This window comes from Triticum urartu, chromosome 1A, assembly GCF_056163025.1.
Source record: "Triticum urartu cultivar PI428250 chromosome 1A, HENAU_Tu73, whole genome shotgun sequence".
Classification (NCBI taxonomy): Eukaryota; Viridiplantae; Streptophyta; class Magnoliopsida; order Poales; family Poaceae; genus Triticum; species Triticum urartu.
The window spans coordinates 72,195,221-72,217,816 of NC_141873.1; the positions used below are offsets into that span (position 1 = coordinate 72,195,221).

At 50.3% G+C, this 22,596-nt stretch overlaps 1 protein-coding gene and 2 pseudogenes across 1 annotated transcript; 2 read left to right on the plus strand and 1 right to left on the minus strand.

The window, feature by feature from the left end:
- The first annotated feature begins 4,951 nt into the window (after positions 1 to 4,951).
- LOC125506929 (putative glutathione S-transferase GSTF1) lies at positions 4,952 to 6,295 on the plus strand. The gene is made up of 3 exons (XM_048671663.2): positions 4,952 to 5,215; positions 5,300 to 5,348; positions 5,598 to 6,295. Exons 1-3 carry the CDS (start codon positions 5,066 to 5,068, stop codon positions 6,056 to 6,058), a joined length of 660 nt encoding a protein of 219 aa, XP_048527620.2. The 5' UTR covers positions 4,952 to 5,065; the 3' UTR covers positions 6,059 to 6,295.
- Positions 6,296 to 9,812: 3,517 nt separating this feature from the next.
- On the plus strand, positions 9,813 to 11,348 carry LOC147990090 (uncharacterized; annotated as a pseudogene).
- A 3,178-nt stretch (positions 11,349 to 14,526) lies between these two features.
- LOC125507013 (lecithin-cholesterol acyltransferase-like 1 pseudogene) lies at positions 14,527 to 16,109 on the minus strand (annotated as a pseudogene).
- Positions 16,110 to 22,596: the final 6,487 nt, after the last annotated feature.

Genomic DNA, 22,596 nt, shown 5'->3' on the forward strand with positions numbered 1-22,596 from the left:
AGACATGGATTTGATTTTGCTTTGGGCTCATTATTTGTGCGGATTTTTTTATATCTGGTGATTATTGCACCTGATGGTGATGATTAATATGATATATGAAAAGAAAATTGTATTTGCCAAGAATTTAGTACAACTTGTGTTCGGAGAATCACTACCAGAATAACCTTATATACCTACGGCCTTATCTATGCCGACGGCCTAGCGAATACCGTAGGCATAGAAAAGCCATCGGCGTAGCTCCATCTATGCCTATGGAAGCCATAGGCATAGTAAGGCCGTCGGCATACATCGATCTATGCCTACGGCAGCCGTAGGCATAGAGGTGTCCCTAGTGGCCCGGGGACAGACGGCGGGCTGACACCGTCAAATTTATGCCGCGTGGTAGAGCTATGCCGACGGCAAAGCCGTAGGCATAGTTTTCCATCTATGCCTACGGGCTAACTATACCTACAGCTGTCGTTGCTAAAACAACTTGCTCCTCATTTGATTTCGAGGATGTTGTTGCTGCTAAAGTAGCAACAACAACAACCACACTTTGGTTCCCCAAAATTCAGATGGCACTTGCATCTCTACATACACACACATATGAATATGCACCTCGGATTGGTTTAGTTTGCATGTTTACATTTGCTTTAAGTTTGACTGAAACTATCTTGGTGACACTTGCATCAATGGTGTGTTCTGCCCTTGTAGATGTCCTTGGATAAGATGGCCATTGGAGTGTAGGGGAGGAACAACCTTGTCTTGCTCAAGGAAGACGACCACCCGATCTCGACGACGGCACGGCAACAAGTAGCACTCGCCTCCTTCCCAAGGTGAAGGTCTGATCCGCCTGTTTAGATGGTCTGCTCTTGTCTTATGCATGTGAAGGGAGAAAGCCATTGGACTGAATTATATTTGCATGTGAGGGGAGCGATCATTTTGGTAGATGCAGAGTATAGATTCACAAAATTCACCACATGACCGTACTACCTATATCCAAATTCTAGATACCACTTGCATCTTTTGTATGTACACATGAAAAAGCATGACAGTTTGCTTCAGTTTGTATGTGTCCAATTGTTTTTTTACTTTGACTGAAACTATCTATCTTGGTGGCACTTGCATCTCCTCTACATACATACATATGAATCAGCACCACACTTCTCTTCAGTTTATATGTGTCATTTTTTGGTTGAACTTTGACTGAAACCAACTGGATGGCACCTCAATCTGTACATGCACATGAATCAACACCACCTTGGTTTAGTTTTGTACGTGTCCATTTGTTTTTACTTTGACTAAAACCAACTCGATGACACTTGCATCTTCTGTATATACATATGAATCAGCACCACACTTCTCTTCAGTTTGTATGTGTCAATTTTTTTGGTTGAACTTTGACTGATACCAACCGGATGGCACCTCAATCTGGAGCTTGCCTTGAACAACTCATGCTTGATAGATACAACCGAAACTGGAGCATATCTGTGATGTGTGTATTAGTAGCATTGTTTGGTTCAAGCACCAACATGACAAGTTATCTTCATCAAAGGCAATAATTTTCTGCCTTTTTAGTTGGATGCCCCTGTTCTAGGCGGGTTTCTTTTGGTAAATTCAATGTATATATTACATATTCATCCTCATATGTAGGATCTTCGGTTTGTTATACTGATTGTATGCCACCTCCATCGTTGCAGCCTTGTCTCCCCCACCACCGCCTCTCGGCCTCCTCTAATGTTGCTGTGGAGTCTTAGAATGGGAATGTTATGTACATAAAAAATATTCTATGGTCCGTGTTTCCAAATCCATGGTTGTTGAATCATGTTTGTATAAGCATTTGTAGATAACTAGCCTTTTTGGCTAATCTTTTTTTTTGGTTCTGGCGAGCAAGTATGCTGACCGCAATGCCATAGGCATAGATGGCTCTCGTGATACCAGGAGCTGCCGTGTGGCGTGTATGCCTACCGCAAAGCCGTCGGCATAGTTTTGCATCTATGCCTACGGCTAAGCCGTCGGCATAGCCCTGCACCAGGAGCTAACAGAGAGCGCCACGTGGCAGGGCTATGCCGACAGTTTAGCCGTAGGCATAGGTTTGAAGCTATGCCTACGGCTAAGCCATCGGCATAGCCCTGCCACGTGGCGTCTCTTGTATGGGCAGCACTTGACGGTGGCACCGGCAGTCACCGTTAGGCGCGGAGCGTTGCCGACGGCCAGGACCGTCGGCATAGATGTACGGACGCCGTCGGCATAGGTGTCTATGCCGACGGGGACCTGGGGTACGCCGACGCGTATGTTGCCGACGGGGGCCGTCGGCATAGGCCTATGCCGATGGGAATCAGGGCTATGCCGACGGCCTGGGCCGTCGGCATAGGGGCTCAGTGTGGTAGTGAATTTTAGCACAGTTTGTGTTTTGAGAATTTTAGTATAGGTTGTGTTTTTCAGAGAATGTTAAGAAGATTAAGAAAAGGCAAATTCTATCATTCTAAGAAGATTCAAGTAGATGTTTTTGAGCTAGGAGTTCCTTTGTGGACGTTATTTACTGTTAGGTCTTGGGATAGTTGAAAAATAATGAGAAGTCTTTTGTGAGCTAATTTGAGCTTAGGTACAATTGATCTCTTTCTTTCTCGATGCCATTTTACTTCATGCTCCACATTTTATTCTAGACTTTAGTTAGTTGAATGAATAATGCGGTGAGTGATCTTCTGTTACATGATTGAGGTAAATGAATATTATGGAGTTGGAACCTTTTATCAGGTTGTTTCAGTTTACGTGCATATTGTTCTTCTGTTAAGGCTTGAAGCTGCTCACTTCTGTCAGGTTTGCATGAGCTAAAAGCCTAAAACAATAAGATACACCGAAGTCTATCATCAGCTGATTTGAGTTTTCTTACTTTAATATCACAAAGTATCCCACATATGGGTTGTTTTCTCATAAATGCACATTCCTTCTGTATTGAAGAACATTACTAGTTGTGGCCAAAAGAGTTCTCTCTTGATTGATATGTTATTGCTACTACATCTGTTTGATCATTTGTCACAATTTTTGCATTCTTCCTTCCTCTCTATTTATATCAGAATTTGATGTGGCTAATCATTTATTCATGTGGCTATCAGATGTGTTCGAATGTGATTTGGGTAGGCATCGACATGGACATATGCACTCTACTGTAGTAGTTCAAGTAGTTCTATAATAGGAGACCCTCCAGGATGACAACTAGAATACCAACCAAATCCCCATGATTTTGATTGCCACATCTCATCCCATGCTTTGGTCAGCATACCTTTCATTGTGTAATAACCATCAACTTGATCAATAAGGGAGGAATGCAAACCTTGAAGGTAAGGCTACTACATACTCTCTTTGTCATGATGCTATATTGTTCATACATAGTATTTCGATGTTAAGAGGAAGCCATGACATAATAGATTTTTTTCCAGTACGAAAGTTGTAATCAGTCACATCACCATTTATTTCGATTATCTCTGATGATCATGGGAACTACAGGGATAAATCAAAACTGCATGATTTTGGTAACATGCACGATGGATGTGTTTACTTTACCTCATTCTGATTGAAGTAGCCATGCGACCCTCTGTGCAAGCAAAGTTTCATCTATCACACAACATTCAACATTTATATATCCATTGTTTTGTTTCATAGCTCTCAGCATGTAAAGATGAAATTCAAACAGGCTTTACCAGCAGCTATCTAGCGGTTTATGCTACAAGTCGGAGCTTATTACCAAAAATATAAATAGCCAAACTTTCATACTCAGGCTTGGCTTTGTCATATGTTGAGCAAGGCTGTGATTTAAGGTGTCTAAGCTGCATTTTGCATGGGTCATGCGGTGACATCAAGCAATTCGATGGGAAAAATGTTGGGGCACATTTTTTTAGTTTTGAGCTTTATAAATGTATTGTACTAATATCTACTTGCCACCTGCAAATACGATGAAACACTATTCCTCAACACCCCCCCCCCCCTTCTTTCTTCTCAAACCTGTTTTTATGAAGTGCATTATGTCATTGATGACACTCTTATATAACCTCTCGGCAATCAAACATTGATAATCCAATAAGACCCTTAGGGCCAGTTTTTTTGGGCGATTCTAGCAGAATCGCCCCCCTCCCGAGCTTCTCCCAGAATCACTACTTCATATATTTTTTACAATCCTAGCTAATTAGACCTTAACTAGATAGGATTGTAAAAAAAATAGAGTGACGATTCTGGGAGAAGCTGGGGAGGGGGGTAATTTTGGGAGAATCGCTGAAAAGAACTGGCCCTTAATGTCAGCTAAATAGACATGTACACATGTAACCTCAATAATTAAATAAAATCAATCATATTTATTTTTTAGTTTTACTTCTCATATTACCAAGCAAATAATCATGTTTGATAAAATCAAATCTCATCAAAATATATTGTGACCAATTCCCGCAGCAACGCGTGAGGGATTACTAGTTAATGAAATGATACGCAACATGCGTATTTGTGGAAAAAAAATTGGGCTGAAAGAAGGAATGCCTGGGTAGCTCCGCCCGATGAATCGTGGCCGCTATTCCAGAAACATCACGAAAAGTAATACTCCCTTCATTTCAAAATATAGTGCGCCTGCACTTCTCGAGGTCTAACTTTGACCCTAAATTTAACTAACGAGACCAACTGTGGCGGGAGAAAAAATTATATAATTGAAAACTTCTTTCGAATACGAATTCGCATAATTTTTGCTCCCGTCGCAATTGGTCTTGGTAGTTAAATTTACGGTCAAAGTTGAAGCACATGGATAGAGGAAGCACTGCATTGTGAAATGGAGGGAGTAGCACCGAACTCGCTGACGCAAGCCGTGATGCACTAATTGACCGGCCCCGTACCGCACACCTCACGACCTCCTCTTCACCCTTCCGGAGAGCTTACGTCCCAACCTCCCGCCAACCACTACTCGGAAACGCAGACGCCGTATAAAAAGGGAAACGAGTTGGCGTCATGCTGCACACCGCTCGGACGCAGGTAGTACACAAACACCAGAAACATACACACGCACACCCCGATCTCACTCTCTCGAGTGTACTAGCAACCAAGGAAAATGGCGCCGGTGAAGGTGTTCGGGCCGGCCATGTCGACGAACGTGGCCCGGGTGCTGCTGTGCCTGGAGGAGGCCGGCGCCGAGTACGAGGTGGTCAACATCGATTTCAAGGCCATGGAGCACAAGAGCCCCGAGCATCGCGTCAGAAACGTAAGATCCACGACCACTCAAATCCTCTGGTTTCCCGTATCACATTGTTTTGGCGCTAATGCAAGATGTTTTGGTTTCTTTCAGCCGTTCGGCCAAATCCCTGCTTTCCAGGATGGGGATCTGCTTCTCTTCGGTATGATTAATCACTTTGCCTTTGCTCTTTTCAGTTACTTTGTCCTTGTCAAAATAATTGTTAGTTAGTACCTGCTTGGCCTCTGTTTCTCGGCATCTTAACGGGACCGGCTAGCAAAGTGAATGCTTCTTTTCTAAAGAAAGTAGAGTAGTGAAGTGAATTATAGCCCTCAAATTTGTTTCCGATGGACCCTCGGTGTCCAAATATCTTATCAAATTCTCAAAAAAAATTGTTTTCTTGTGTTTTCAGAGTCACGCGCAATTTCAAGGTACGTGCTTCGCAAATACAAGACGAACCAAGTCGACCTGCTGAGGGAGGGCAACCTAAAGGAGGCGGCCATGGTGGATGTATGGACGGAGGTTGACGCGCACAGCTACAACCCAGCCATCTCGCCGATCGTGTACGAGTGCCTCATCAACCCGATCATGCTCGGCCTGCCGACCAACCAGAAGGTGGTGGACGAGAGCCTGGAGAAGCTGAAGAAGGTGCTGGAGGTCTACGAGGCACACCTCTCCAAGCACAAGTACCTGGCCGGGGACTTCGTCAGCTTCGCGGACCTCAACCATTTCCCATACACCTTCTATTTCATGGCCACGCCTCACGCGGCCCTCTTCGACTCGTACCCGCACGTCAAGGCCTGGTGGGAGAGCCTCATGGCGAGGCCGGCCGTCAAGAAGCTTGCCGCACAAATGGTTCCGAAGAAGCTGTGATTTGCTAGGCGGGGTTTTGCATCGTGGGATCGGATCTCTGATCTGTATGGCATTTTCTTGTCGGTGTCGCTAATAAGGCAATAAGCTTGTGTGTGTGGCTGGAATTGCACCAGCGTGCGGTTTTTGTGCTTTGCGTGTGCGTGGTCGTGGAAACTCTTGAGATGGAACAATGTCTTCATAATGCGTTCAGATTTGTTGCTTGGCAAGCCTTAAATAAGATGTTTGTGTGTCTCTCTAGTCGATGATGTTTGCATGGTTTCTAACTCCCGTATTGAAATATATTTGCCACCACTGAATATTTTGAAGAAAAAAATCAGTTTGCATTTCGGCAAAGCACTGAATGGAATTTTTTCACTTGATATCGATTAAAATCTGGCTAAACTTAAAGATTTCAAAAATAATAATTGTAATTTTCACCTAAGAAGTCTGTAGCTTCCGATCTAAAAATATGGTGGAAACAAAACCCTTATATACTACCCCGTTTCAAAATATATATAAGGCTTTTTGGAGATTTTAATACGGACAATATACGGATGTATATAGACATATTTTAGTGTATAGATTAATTCATTTATGTATTTTAGTATGTAGTCTATATTCAAATCTTTAAAATGACTTTTTTCGAGGAAGGCCATCATGGCTAGCTTCATTGATTATTAAGCAACATTACATCATCCACGAGCTTAAGTATAATCAGCTGGGGGAACATCGTCCCAATTACAAGATAATTTATTCAAAAAACTATGTCTAGCTAGCTTATGAGCAACACTGCTGGCTTCTCTAGGACAATGAATGAAGTCTGACCTTCCCAATCATGAAAACCACGACAACGCATTCTGCATAAATAGCTGCTGCTGGATCCCACCATTATGATTGTCCTGTGCAAAAATTAATGACTTCAGTTGAATCGAACTCAGCTGTAACTCTATGAAACCTCATAAAGTTAGGCAATATCAGCCCCTCTTTCATAGCCGTTGCCTCCATTGTAACGGCATCTGCAGCATGCAAGTAAAATGTGCATTTCCCAGTAAGAAATTTGCATGATAAATCTCTAGTGACAATAGTCGTAGCTCGCGTGCCTTCCTCTGTGTGGTATGATGCATCTAAATTTAGTTTAACAAAACTTCGATTAGGTTTAGTCCATCTAATCTGAGAGTGCACATGATTCCCACAGCCAGCTCGTGTTGCATGAACTGTAATACCCAAGATAGATAGTGGCCATTTACTTATTGGAGGAACTGATTCGTTGTGGTTAGTTTGCCGGCGGAGCCACCATAAGCCTCCGATGGCTATTATTTCATGTACTCTTACAGTAGGCATGCATTGAATCGGCTTGTTTATTTCGCGGAAAATCTGTTAAAAAATTATTGACCCAGAGCGGTCAATATGCAAGACATCCATTATTACGTGAGATATGCCCAGCGCACTCCAAAGGTCCATGGCTTGGCCGCAAGTAAACATCAAATGTTTAATATCTTCCGGACCTTGTTTGCAAATGGGACAAGTTCCACCAGTACCCACATGGCGGTTTGCAAGTATAGACTTTAGCAGGATTATTCGGTGCAATACCCGCCAACAGAACACCTGGATTTTACGAGGCACCGACAAATTCCATAGAGCTTTCCAAACAGGGTTATTAACTAAAGGTCCTGGTGTTGACAGATTAATACCACTCCTCCTAAATTGGTGAGACCACACACCACATGATAAGTAGACCGAACTGGGAAAATCCCATTGCGAGTAAAATGCCACCCTATGAAGTCATCATCAAACGCCATGTAATTTACGTGGTATACTCAGAATTCTCTGGACATCTACCGAGCAAAAAAAAAAAGAGAGGCAAGGATCTCATCCCACTAACCTTAAAAAAGCGGAAATGTTAACGCCCACACGTGTGGACATTGACCATCTCGACCACACGCATCCATCACCGTCCAGTACTATATGCACGAATCTTGACACAATCTGGCTCGTGTGACATAGTTCGTCCACACATCCGTTTTACCACACGGAGAGGCCAGTGTGTGGCCGTTTAGCAGTTCACCCACACACCAGTTTTCAGTCACGCACAAGGGCTGGTGTGTGGGCATTTGCCATCTCGCCCACACGCCCGTCTCCTCTCCCACACGTAAGCTGCTAGTTGCCATGTGTTTTTGCAGCGCACATGGCAACTGCCTCTATTGTGCTTTGTAAGCAGGTGACAACTCTCTTTTTTACCCGAGTTGTCATGTGTTTTTGCAGGGTACACGGCAACTACCTAGTGTGCACGTAAGCAGATGGCAACTGTCTTTTACCGAGTTGCCATATGTTTTTGCATGGTACATGGCAACTGCCCCAACGTGCACGTACATGACAACTGCCCTAACGTGCATGTAAGCAGATGGCAACTCTTCCTTATTACATGGCAACTGCCCTAGCATGCTTGTGAGCACATGGCAACTCTCTCAACTGCCTAGTGTTAGTATGTGGCAACTCCTAAAGTTATGAAATCATGACAACTACATTAGATCAGACCATACATGGCAACTGCAGTTGAGTAACCATGGCAACTGCAGTTGTTCGATATGGCAACCGTAGTTCAGCGACATGGCAACTGCAGATAAACGAACATGGAAGAGGGTCTGGACCATGACAACTGCGGGCGCGCGGTGGGCGTCACGCGTCGCGTGCGGGACCAGAAGGATGCGAGGCCTGACATACGGGCGTGTGGGCGTTATCAACTTCGCCCACACGCACGCGTGTGAGAGGGTTCAGGAGGGAAAAAAGATATGTGTGGGCATTAGTTGTTTTGCCCACACGTAGGTGTGTGGGCTGGTTGCTGTCCATGCCACACGAGGCGTGTGGCATAACTATCCGATACACCACACGTGTGGCAGTTATTGGGACCCTAAAAAAGAGGCCATGAAGGTATGACTCTTCTGTCAGGTCTACTAGGAATCCATGGATCAAGTCCAAATATTAACATTTTTTCTATCTCCAATACGCCATCGTTAGAGAAAAAGAGAGTTTCTCTGAGCTTTCTTCCCCTTCCACTCCCCCGCTACTTGCTGTGCGCTGTCTCCGTCGGATCGGTCGTGCGCCACCATTTCCCTTCAAAACTGTAATAGCCAGCCAGGAGGCTCCTAAGTTTTCGGGGAATACTGTTCGGTCATTATTGAAATAATGTTTGAAATGTATGCAGACAACGTTGGATGGCTCCCTCCCGTATTCATTTACGCAGACTGGTCCCTCTGTTCCATGAACATATCCGAAAGGAAATTTGTGGGTCGCCGTTGAAGATGCCTTCAGTTTGCAAAAAGAAAAGAAAAGAAAAAAGTGAGAGCATTGGCCCCGTTTAAACGCTGATCTACTCTCCTGTCAGAGCAAAAATGGGGATAAACTACCACTTGCTTGCCTCCTAGGAAAAGTTGATTATGAATAGCAATGATACGTTGTCAATAAAGAATTACAGAGGTCATCACACCCAGATCATCCAGATTGTGTCAAAGGGCCAGCTGGTAATCGTTGTGGGGAGCTTTAGTAGAGGCCAAGATAAGAGCACCGGGTAAGTACTCTATGTTAGGCAATCCGAATATGTCAGTATATTCGGTTATACCCTGCCATGTTCAGAGCTTGATATCTTGCATGTAATCAGGCCATTATGGTTAGGATTTGTACAGATTGTTTTCCTGTATATTTTGTAATTGTCTCTATATATGAGATAGCAGGAAACCACCGATTGTGTGGTCAATCATTCTCTTCCTCTAATTCTATCATGGTATCAGCCAAGCGATTCGCTTCCGTCCCTCTCCACTACCGCCGCCGTCCCAGGCTCCCACGCCGCCCCTCCTCTCCTGCCTCCGCTGCCGCAGCCATGTCTGGTGCCGGCGATCTTCCTCATCCCCATGCCGCCCTCTGGGCTCAGGCCACTGCCATCCAAAACGCCAAGAGCCTGATCCCCGTCACCCTCGACCTCAAGGCCTCAAACTTCACCAAGTGGCGTCGCTTCCTCGACATCGCCGTCAGCCAATACGCCCTCGCGGATCACCTCGACGTGGCGCCTCCTCCGGTCGACGAGGAATGGCAGCAGATGGACTCCACCGTCCTTCGTTGGCTGTACGGCTCCGTCGCTCCCGACATCTCCGACATGGTCATGGCGGCGGGCACAACGGCCTCCGCCGTCCTCGGCACCATCACCGCCCTCTTCCGCGACAACCAGCAAGCCCGCGCTGGCTATCTTGGTCAGAAGTTCCGCAACATCGAGCAGCTGGACAAGAGCGTCACCGCCTATTGCCTTGAGCAGAAGACGGTCGCCGACGCCCTCGCCGACGTCAACGCCCCCGTCTTTGACGACGCCTTGGTGTGGAACACCATCAAGGGCCTCAACGACCACTACAAGGACATCGGCAACCTCGCTCCCCTCCTCACGCCGTTTCCTACCTTTCTCCAATTTCGCAACATGCTTCTTCTCCAGGAGCTTAAGCCGTCGAACACGAGCTCGTCTTCGCCCTCGGCCTTCTACACCGCTCCCTGCTGGGGGGCTTCGCGGCGGCCCTGCTCTCTCGTCGCAGCAGCCTCACGTCGGGCGCTCCGGGTTTGGTACTCCTGCACCCTTTGGCGCCCCCTCCGGCAACGGTTCAGGCCGCAAGGGCAAGAAGAAGAACAACGGGGGTGGTGGCGCCCCCGCCTTTCCCAGCATGCAACACCCCTGGACTGGTGCCATCTACATGCACCCGATGATGGGTCACGGAGGACCCGTCTACCACCAGGCTGGCCACGCCAACGGCATCCTCGGGCCGTGCCCTGCCGCCCCGCCATCCCGCCCGGCTCATGGCTACATGGCCTTACCTTCCCCAGCGTACACGCCTCCATCGCCTGCGACATTCACTTACAACGGCTACCCCACCTACGGCTCCCCCTCGACACCGACATGGGACCCGTCCGCCCTTGCGAGCTGCTTCAACACCATGAGCTTGTAGGCTCCCACGGAGTGGGTCATGGACACCGGAGCAGCCGCTCACATGTCCTCGGACGCCGGTAACCTCAACTCTCTCTCTTCCAATCCTCCACACAAAAATATCATGGTCGGAGATGGTTCCTCTATTCCTGTGTCTCACTCCGGTCATGCATCTCTCCCTACTTCCTCTCGTCGTCTTACTCTTCGTGATGTCCTTGTCAATCCCCGCATAGTTAAAAATCTAATTTCTGTTTGTCAGTTTACTATTGACAACTTATGTTCGGTGGAATTTGACCCTTGGGGTTTTTCTGTGAAGGATCTCAAGACAGGGGCCGTGATTCTCAGGTGCAGTAGCTCGGGTGATCTCTATCCGGTCACCTCCTTGCCGCACGCCCTCACCACCATCACAGATGACTCCACTCTTTGGCACCGGCGTCTTGGTCACCCCGGCGCTGACGCATTCCGGCGCCTTGTTTCGTCGTCATCGCTCCCCATAAATAAAGTGCTCAAGGACTCTACTTTATGTCATGCATGTCAACTTGGCCGTCATGTTCGTTTACCATTTTCAGCTTCTACTACTCAAACTCATAGACCTTTTGAATTAATACATTGTGATTTGTGGACTTCACCTATTCCGAGTGTCTCTGGATATAAATACTTTCTAGTCATTTTAGATGATTTCACTCATTACTTGTGGACGTATCCCCTACGCCAAAAATCTGAAGCTTTCTCTCTTTTATCTAACTTCCGTGCTTATGTTGCCACACAGTTTTCCCTCTCTCTTCAAGCCATTCAGTGCGACAACGGACGTGAATTCGACAACCACGCTCTTCAGGAACTCTCCGTCAAACACGGGATTCTCCTACGCTTCTCGTGTCCATACACTTCCCCACAAAATGGTAAAGCTGAACGCATAATTCGCACTGTCAACGACATAGTACGCACACTCTTATTTCAAGCAAGCATGCCTGGCAAATTTTGGGTTGAATCTCTTCATGCGGCCACCTATCTTCTCAACAGACTACCCACCAAAGCTCTCGCCGCACCTTGCCCCTACTTCGCTCTTTTTTCCAAAACACCCGACTATACTCTCCTTCGTACGTTCGGTTGTTTATGTTACCCAAACCTCTCCGCCACCATGCCTCACAAACTGTCGCACCGTTCGACAGCGTGCGTGTTCCTCGGTTACCCCTCTAATCATCGTGGTTACCGCTGCATGGATCTCGAGTCTCGTCGCATCATTATTTCTCGGCATGTGATTTTTGACGAAACTCGGTTCCCTTTTGCACCAGATTTTTCTGTCTCTAACCTGCAGCAGCCGCCGTCGCCCCCTCCGGCCGATGATTCGATCGATGTGCTCGCCCCGGTTCCCGTGCCACCCATGCACGCTGGACCGCGTCGGTCTGCTGGGCCGCGTCGGTCCGCTGGACCACGCCCAGCCTCCTCAGCGCCTGCTCCAGCGACGCCGCGCACGCCGGTCCACGCCCCGGCTTCGCCGGCCCATGCCCCGACTGCGTCGGCCGCCTCCTCGCCGGTCACACCGGCCCACACGCCGGTATCCCCGGCCTCGCCCGCCTCCTTGGATGGGCACACGCCGGCCCATGAAGATTCGCCCACGACCGCGTCTCCCAACGACGCTAGCGACGATGCAGCCTTTGGCTCTGCGTCTCCCGCGTCCAGCTCGACCACAACCATGCCACGGCCATCGCCCCCGCCCCCTGTTCGTCAGATGATCACCCGCCGTCAGGCTGGAAAGATCATTGGTCCGCGGGAATGCCTCAACTTGCACGTCGCTCCCATCGCCGCTCCATCGCCGGTCCCCAAGTCCGTTCGTGGTGCTCTCAAAGACCCGAACTGGTTGGCGGCTATGACTGACGAGTACGGTGCTCTCCTCGCCAACAACACGTGGGATCTTGTACGCCCACACGCCAACGCCAACATCGTCTCCGGCAAGTGGGTCTTTCGTCACAAGTTCAAACCCGACGGCAGCCTCGACCGCTACAAAGCACGCTGGGTGTTGCGTGGTTTCTCCCAGGAGCACGGCATTGATTTCGACGAGACCTTTAGCCCGGTGGTTAAACCAGCTACCATCCGGGTTATCCTCTCCGTCGCTCTCTCCTCCAACTGGAAGATTCGCCAGCTCGACGTCAAGAACGCTTTTCTCCATGGGCATCTTGACGAGGTGGTATATTGCCACCAGCCCACTGGCTTCGTCGACTCCGCTCACCCTGACCATGTGTGCGCCTTAACCGCGCACTCTATGGTCTGAAGCAAGCCCCTCGTGCGTGGTACCATCGCTTTGCGACCTTCATCACCACTCTTGGCTTCGCCTGCTCGAAGTCTGACACCTCGCTCTTCATACTGCATGGTACGCTCGACACGGCGAACCTACTTCTCTACGTCGACGACATCATCCTCACGGCGTCTACCTCGGCCTTGCTCGAGCGTGTCATCGCTGCCCTCAGTGCCGAGTTCGCCATGACTGACTTGGGTGAGCTTCATCACTTCCTCGGCCTCGCCGTTCGACGTGATTCTCGGGGGATGTTTCTCTCACAGACTCAGTACGCTCTCGAGATTCTCGAGCGTGCTGGCATGAGCTCCTGCCACTTTGCATCGACTCCCGTGGACACTTCGCCCAAGCTCGCCGCTGCAGCTGCCCCCCCCCCCCCCCGGTTGCTGATCCTTCGGAGTACCGGAGTCTTGCTGGTGCCCTCCAGTACTTGACGTTCACTCGACCGGACATCGCCTACGCCGTGCAGCAAATATGCCTCCACATGCACGACCCGCACGACCAGCACTTGTCTCTGGTCAAACGAGTTCTTCGGTACGTCAAGGGTACGCTTCACCATGGACTTCAACTCGTGCTTTCTTCCATGGATCATCTCGTCGCCTACACTAACGCAGACTGGGCTGGTTGTCCGGACACACGTCGCTCCACCTCCGGCTACTGTGTGTTCTTCGGCGACAACCTCATTTCTTGGTCTTCCAAGCGCTAGCACACTGTATCCCGTTCCAGCGCTGAAGCCGAGTATCGAGCTGTCGCCAACGCCGTTGCTGAAGCCAGTTGGCTCCGCCAACTTCTCCAGGAGCTTCACCGACCTCTGCCCAGTGCTACTGTTATCTTCTGCGACAATGTTAGTGCTGTCTACATGTCTACGAATCCGGTTCAACATCAGCGCACCAAACACATCGAGATCGACCTTCACTTCGTTCGAGATCGTGTTGCGTTGGGGCACATTCGAGTTCTTCATGTGCCTTCGTCTCGACAATTCGCGGACATATTCACCAAAGTCTACCATCACCGTTGTTCTTGGACTTTCGATCCAGTCTCAGCGTCCGAGAATCTCCTGTTGTGACTGCGGGGGATGTTAGGCAATCCGAATATGTCAGTATATTCGGTTATACCCTGCCATGTTCAGAGCTTGATATCTTGCATGTAATCAGGCCATTATGGTTAGGATTTGTACAGATTGTTTCTCTGTATATCTTGTAATTGTCTATATATATGAGATAGCAGGAAACCACCGATTGTGTGGTCAATCATTCTTTTCCTCTAATTCTATCACTCTACTTACCGGCGTCAAATTGATTAATATAAAGGTTTGTTGAACTAATTAGCTCGTTGAATTTCTCTGATGACAATCCCAAGCGCACGATCATCAACCAGAATGGCCGTGTGGTTCACGCTGGCCACCTTGACCATCCTAAAATAAGGACCACGACGCCTCCACTCCGGCTCCACCGCCACTAGGCTCGCCAGGTTGACCAGGCCGTCACCGTCTCCAACATCCACGCCGGGCGTCCCCTCGAAATCATCCCTCGGGTACACCATCCTCTCCGGCGTCGGCACCCCGACCCCCACGACGCATGTCACCGGCACCCTCGGACAGACCGGCAGCTCCTCGAACAGCGGCAGCACGCGCGACTCGTACGGCCGGACGCCTTCGCCGAACCCAATGTCGCGGAGGAAGCCCACCACGTCGCTGGCCGAGTAGTTTCGGCGCTTGGTGCTCACCAGTGGCTGCCCGGCTCCGAACACCTTCGCGCTGGGCAGCGGCCACAGGCTGCTCTGCAGGCTCCGGTACTCCTTCCGCAGGGCCCTGGGGTCAACGAAGGGGAGCGCAAGGTTGTTGCCTGAGATGAGGGCCTGCATGCCTAGCACGAGTCCTCCCCACGGAGCGGCGATGGGGATGAAGTGCCTCACGAACCGCCGGCGCCACGCCAGGGGCTGCCGGATCAGGAACTGGTGTGCCAGTGTGCCGCCGTAGCTGTGGGTGACGATGATCGCGGGGCGGTCGCCGTTGAGCTGGCTCGCCCTCTCCACCAGGCTCTTGAGGCTCCTGAAGAACTCGGTGCCTATTCTGGATGGATGGCCGGCCGGCGCGACGGCGTAGCGGAAGTCGTACGGCGCGCCGAACATGGTCGCTCCGTCGCGGTACCCGGCCCCCTCGAGCCTCTCCAACAGCTTGTTCATGTAGGAGAAATTCCTCCGGTCTGGATCTGGGTGGCGGAATCCATGGGTGGAGCCGAAGAAGGGGACGCGCGTCTCGACGCCGGGGACGTTGTAGTAGTCGTCGGACGCGGCGTCATACACCGTGCTCATCTGGTCGGCGAAGCACCGGACGCCGGCGGGGTCGTCGTGGAGAGCCGTGTAGTTGAGGAAGAGGCGGAACCAGCCGGACTTGTGCGCGCCGCACCCCGGCCGGTAGAGCTCGGTGAGCCGCGCGTCGAGCTCGTTGCTGGCGTAGCCCGGCACCAGCACCACGGGATGCATCCGCGGCCGCGATGATGACCACCATAGTGCTGCGGCTGCTACTGCGAGCATCAGAAGAATCATTCGCCATCGCACAAGACGAATTGCCATGAACCGGCGAGTGGACGAAAATCTCAATCGAGCCATCGATCTTTGGGTTCAATCAATGTGGTGTGTACAGAGCTAGTAGCGTAGATGGAATTGATTCACATTTAGGCTGGACATAGCGGGGAGTAACTTATACTACTCCCTCCCTCACAGTTTAGAAGACATAATTAAATTTCTGTGCGTTTTCATAATAGACAAGGTTTAGGACACATTGCATTTATTTCTAGTAGCTAATTAGTACTCCGATATACTATTTCTATATGCATGCGTAGTGTAAATACTATTTTTTAGCCCATCTCATAATCAATAGATAACCACCTAAGTCCCAGAGAATTTGCAAGTGCGCCTACTAAACCGTGACGGAGGGAGTACTACCTCTCTCTCAATTTATAGGACGTGCGCGTACTTCTAGGTTGTCAATTTGACCAACCTAATACAAGTCATATATCACAAAAAATATACCAATATAAACTTCAGATGTTTCATTTTCAGACGGTATAATTTTTGTGTTATATAGGTTATATTAGATTGATAAAATTGACAATCTACGTATACGCGCAGGACTTGTAAACTGAAACGGGGTAGTAGTGGCATGCATATGACACTAGTCTAAATTACTACCTTTATAGTGCAAAATAACATAATACTAATGTCATAGATGGTTTCATTTATTAGCTTGTAGACTCATCTTGTATTGAAAAACATTATGTTACAGTAACATATTATGTTAGTACTCATTAACTACTTGCCACATAAGCAAAATTTCTTGAAGTGTGCTATATTATTAGTTAATTTACTCTCTTACTATGACTAGCCTTATACAACGAGTATACATCCATGTATTGTTTATATATTGACTTGACTTCTCTTAATGCAATTTGATCAACTTGCGGAACAAAATTACTACCTTTATAGTGCAAAATAACATAATACTAATGTCATAGATGGTTTCATTTATTAGCTTGTAGACTCATCTTGTATTGAAAAACATTATGTTACAGTAACATATTATGTTAGTACTCATTAACTACTTGCCACATAAGCAAAATTTCTTGAAGTGTGCTATATTATTAGTTAATTTACTCTCTTACTATGACTAGCCTTATACAACGAGTATACATCCATGTATTGTTTATATATTGACTTGACTTCTCTTAATGCAATTTGATCAACTTGCGGAACAAAAAGACTGACTGATCTCGGTCCTCGAGAAAACTCATTTCTACTTAATAAATTGGAACAGCTATGTCATGGCTGGCTAACTTGCTTCTCTAAATAAATATAAGAATGAAAAAAAACTAGACCAATAGGGGGAAGAAGCCCCTACTGATTTTTAATAAAGGAGATGTGAGACCTGTGTAAGAACCTAGGTTCGAACACGCCCCGGCTGGGATGAAGCACTGCCCCCTGACCACTGAGCTGAGAGCTCATCCACAAATAAATATAAAAATGTTTAGAACAAGTCCAATGCGCCAATTTAAACGGATGCTTGGTTTATTCTTTTTTGTTCGCTTGGATTGGCTAGGTGATCATTGTTCACATGTGTCCGACCGATGCGTCCAAGGCCAACTTCAACTTGCGACCCATCTAATCTTCGCGCGTTCATTTGAACCCGAGCAGACAAATACGACGGCCCAACGGGCGACCTCATCCTCAAATTCTGTTCATTTGACGTCCGGCTCGACCCATTTACAGAGCAAAATTGCTCCTGGTTTGCGTCTAGGCGTATAGCAAACGGACGAGCACGCGCCTGCATGTCAGCCACTCACATACTTCCCACCGCCAATATTCAAGGCGCACGCGCGTGCGGACCCACTTGTCAGCCACCCGGCCGCTCGGTCCTCGTCCTTTTCAATGTGGAAGCCGTGGACCGGCCAGTTCACAGACTTCCAATTTGGAAGCCGTGTGCCTCCTCGAATCCTGACACGCGCAAACCCTAGACCCCGGCCACCGCTCCCCCACCCCCTCGCCGGCGTCCATGGTGTGGATGTGGATCTCTGGCAAGGGGAAGCATGACCACGAGGCCGGGTCGTCCTCCGACCGCCACAGCTGCTCCATCCATCCCCCACCTCCTCCGGCACTCAAGATTTCCCCGTCGGCGGCCCCGTCTCGGCAACGGCCGTATGTGATGGTCGAGATATGCCATAGGTACAGCGAGACGAGCACACCGCTGCTGTGGAATGACATGCACCTCCCCAACAACTGGCATCTATCGGCGGACCGCGTGCCCGTTCCTCCGGTCCCGGTCAGTGGCCACGCTCGCCGCGAGGAGATCAACCACCGCCGTGCCCCGCGTGCCCGCTCCCCTCATCGATGACGCCAGGTATGTCGTGGACTCCCTCCTGTGGGATACCTGGTTTCGTGATGAGCACGACCTACGACGGCAGTCATATTTCGCCACTCGTGGTCTATCGGGGGGATGAACCCCAGGCAGGAAACGGAAACCGGATCCTTTTCAAAAACAACGGGGCCAGCAACGCCCCTCGATCCGGCTCACGCTTGGCCGGGTCGCTCGAGCAGGCCAAGCCCCTCGACCTGGCCAAATTCCTCAACCCGGCCCCGACGGCCGGCGCATGGCATCCGAGCCCGGCGCACCAAGACTTTCCCAACAAGCCAGCTTCCCCTTGGCGTGTTCCCCAACTCGGCCACGGGTCAGCTCCCGTCCCATCCAGGTCGTACGATGGGACGAGTCTTCATTCAGAGATGACCAAGGCAACAGTGCCCCGCCCATGTCTCTGGTCAGGCCGGCGTGGCAACAGTGCCCCACCTGCCCGCTGACTAAGGTTGGCGTGGCTACAGTACATCCGTCGTCACTGCCGATGCCAGCAAGCGGCGACCTGACGGAGCGCCACTGTAGCGGACTCAACCCGGCCACTCCCTGACAACCGACAAGACAACCAATAGTACCCCAACACCCGGCGCGTTCCGCGCCCGAAGAACCCAGCGAGCCCTAGCAACCGACGGGTCCCAGTACCGGCTCCCCGGACGATGACAACCCGGCCCCACGGCCTTGTTACATTACCATTGTACCCCGGGGGTTGACCTATAAAACCCCTCAGGAGCCCTCATGCATACGAGCGATCACTTACTCACAGACCCATAGCAAGCAACACCCAAGGAGAGGGAGCAGCCTGAGCCTTGGCCTGCCTTCCTTTTTCCTCCATACAGCTCTAGGAGCAACTCTGTACTGTTAGATATCAACCACACTCGGCAGGACTATGGGTGTTATCTCTCCGGAGAGCCCCGAACCTGGGTATGTCTTGCGTCCCGCGCTCGCTCATGCCGACCTCGCCTCTGGAGCCCACCAGTGCCCTCGAGCCTCCTCTCTCTTTAGCCATCCCTTGGCATCTGTCATGCGCCCACCACGACAGTTGGCGCCCACCGTGGGGTGCTACCTCTTCAGCATGCGTTGGTTTTCCCTTGAAGAGGAAAGGGTGATGCAGCAAAGTAGCGTAAGTATTTCCCTCAGTTTTTGAGAACCAAGGTATCAATCCAGTTGGAGGCTACACGCAAGTCCCTCGTACCTGCACAAACAAATAAGAACCTTCCAAGCAATGCGATAAAGGGGTTGTCAATCCCTTCACGACCACTTGCAAAAGTGAGATCTGATAAAGATAATAAGATAAATATTTTTGGTATTTTTGTTGTATAGATTGGAAAAATAAAGATTGGAAAATAAAAGGCGGCAGAAATAGCAAGTAGATAGGAATATAATATGATGCAAGATAGACCCGGGGGCCATAGGTTTCACTAGTGGCTTCTCTGAAGATAGCAAATTCTACGGTGGGTGAACAAATTACTGTCGAGCAATTGATAGAAAAGCGCATAGTTATGAGAATATCTAGGCATGATCATGTATATAGGCATGACGTCCGCGACAAGTAGACCGAAACGATTTTGCATCTACTATTATTACTCCACACGTCGACCGCTATCCAACATGCATCTAGAGTATTAAGTTCATAAGAACAGAGTAACACATTAGGCAAGATGACATTATGTAGAGGGATAAACTGAAGCAATATGATATAAACCTCATCTTTTTATCCTCGATGGCAATAATACAATACTTGCCTTTCTGCCCCTGCTGTCACTGGGAAAGGACACCGCAAGATTGAACCCAAAGCTAAGCATTTCCCCCATTGCAAGAAAGATCAATCTAGTAGGCCAAACCAAACTGATAATTCAAAGAGACTTGCAAAGATATTAAATCATGCATAAAAGAATTCACAGAAGAATCAAATATTGTTCAAAGATAATCTTGATCATAAATCCATAATTCATCGGATCTCGACAAATACACCGCAAAAAGAATTACATCGAATAGATCTCCAATAGAATCAAGGAGAACTTTGTATTGAGATCAAAAAAGAGAGAAGAAGCCATCTAGCTAATAACTATGGACCCGAAGGTCTATGGTAAACTACTCACACATCATCGGAGGGGCTATGGTGTTGATGTAGAAGCCCTCCGTGATCGATTCCCCCTCCGACGGAGCGCCGGAAAAGGCCCCAAGATGGGATCTCACGGGTACAGAAGGTTGTGGCAGTGGAAATAGGGTTTTGTGGTGCTCTCGGATGTTTTCGGGGTATATGAGAATATATAGGCGAAAGAAGTAGGTCGGTGGAGCCACGAGGGCCCCACGAGTGTGGGGGCGCATCCTCCTACCTCGTGGCTGCCTCGTTGCTTCCTTGATGTCCACTCCAAGTCTCCTGGATTCCATTTGTTCCAAAAATAACTCTCCCGAAGGTTTCATTCCGTTTGGTATTCCTTTTCTGCGAAACATTGAAATAGGCAAAAAATAGCAATTTATAAAAGTGCATAACAAAGCCCACTAAACATCCAAAATAGATAATATAATAGCATGGAACGATCAAAAATTATAGATATGTTGGAGACGTATCATGGGGCAGCTCGAGGTCCTGGCCAGGAGCATGTTTTAGACGGGGCTCCTCTCCGACTCCGACGATCCCGTCACACTGGCGGACGACATCATCGACGCACTCGCCGCCTCCTTCGCCGCGCTGCGCATCTCCGATGCGCCTACGGCCGATGAGTACCCCAGTGAGGTACTTGACTTTTCCGACTCCCCCCTTTCCCTCGACGGCAGCACTCCCGTCAGGGCAATGGACCTCTACGTGGAGGTCTTCATCACCGGCACCGGCGCCTCTAACTCGTCCAATGCCGCGAGGAGGGCCGCCGAAGCCGAGGCCGCAGCGGGACGGGCCGCCCCACCCAACCCGCCGCGCGCCACGATGTAGAGACTTCGCGTCCCCATCGGCACCGACATCGACGCCTCCAGCATCACCGAGGCCCGGACTCGGCTCGATGAGGATCGCCAGCGCCTGCTGGACCTCACCGAGACGCTCGCCGCCACGCAGCGCCGCCTCGACTCCGCTCAGCTGGAGCACGACGCCACCTATGGCTTCACGCCTGCCGCGCCCGAGCCAACCCGGGTCACCGACGTGCGAGCCCGGGGCGACGCGATCGGTCGCGCCTTAGGCGCCATCCCGCCCGTCTACGAGATTCCCATGAAGAGCATGCGCGCCGCCCGGGCAGCCGCGGTCGGCCTGGATCAGCTCGCGGGTGAGGAGCTGCGGGAGCGCCTCAAGCGGGTGAACGACCTCCTCGACACAACCAACACGCAACAGGACCGCCTCAACCAACTCGCCAAGCCGGCCGGATCCGGCTCTGCCCGCGTTGCCGGACCCGGCAACCACCAGAACACGTCCTCTTCGCCGCCCGGCGAGGTGCACTCCAGACGCACCTGGACCCGGCGCGACCCCGCCCCGACGACTGCCGGCGGCTTGGGTGATGAGCCGGCCTTGGAAGACCGACGCCAGCTCGACCCTCTGCTCCAACCCAGCCGACGTCCGACTGCGGTCAACCCGCCCCCCGCGACGCGGTCGCCGACCGGCTGTGCCCGCGCCATCGACGACACCGACGCCCGCCACCACCTCGACCGACTCTCCCTCTCCCAGGAGCTGGAGGAAAGTGGCCCTGTCGGGCCAGCGTGCTTCGGACCACGCGTCTGGGATGGGCCCTTTACTAAAGGGTTCAAGCTCCCCCGCGAGACCCCCAAGTACAACGGCATCGTGAAGCCGGAGGACTCGCTCACCGACTACACCACCGCTATCGGCATCGCCGGCGGTAACCACCGCCTCGCCGTGTGCTACGCGCCGATCATGCCCCAGGGGTTGGCCCGCACCTGGTTAAACAGCCTGCCGGCGGGCAGCATCAACACATGGGTCGACTTCGAGGAGGCCTTCATGCGCTACTTCACCGGCACCTACAAACAACCCGGCCGCCCCAGCCAGCTTGCCATGTGCGTGCAGGGACTAGCGTTAACCGGCCACGAGTACCTCACACGCTGGACCGAGGTCCAGAATAGCTGCGAGGGTGTCCACGAGTTCCAAGCGATCCAGTACTTCGTCAACAGGTGCCGGGATGGCACCCTCCTCAAGCACAAGCTCTTACGCTCTGAGCCGGTCACCATGGCCATGCTCATGGTGACAGCGGACAAGTACGCCAAAGCCGACTCCACCATGAAGATCGAGGTGGCGCTGGATGAAGCTGGCAAAGCGAAGCCGGCCGACGAAGGAAGCCAGCAGCAGCACAACCAGCAGAACAACAAGCGCAAGGCCGATCAGCCGGCCCAGGCGCTACGACAACCGGCTCGTCACGGCCGCCGAGCAGGCGCCGGCGACCAACCTGTTGGGAACACAATAATTTCAAAAAAAT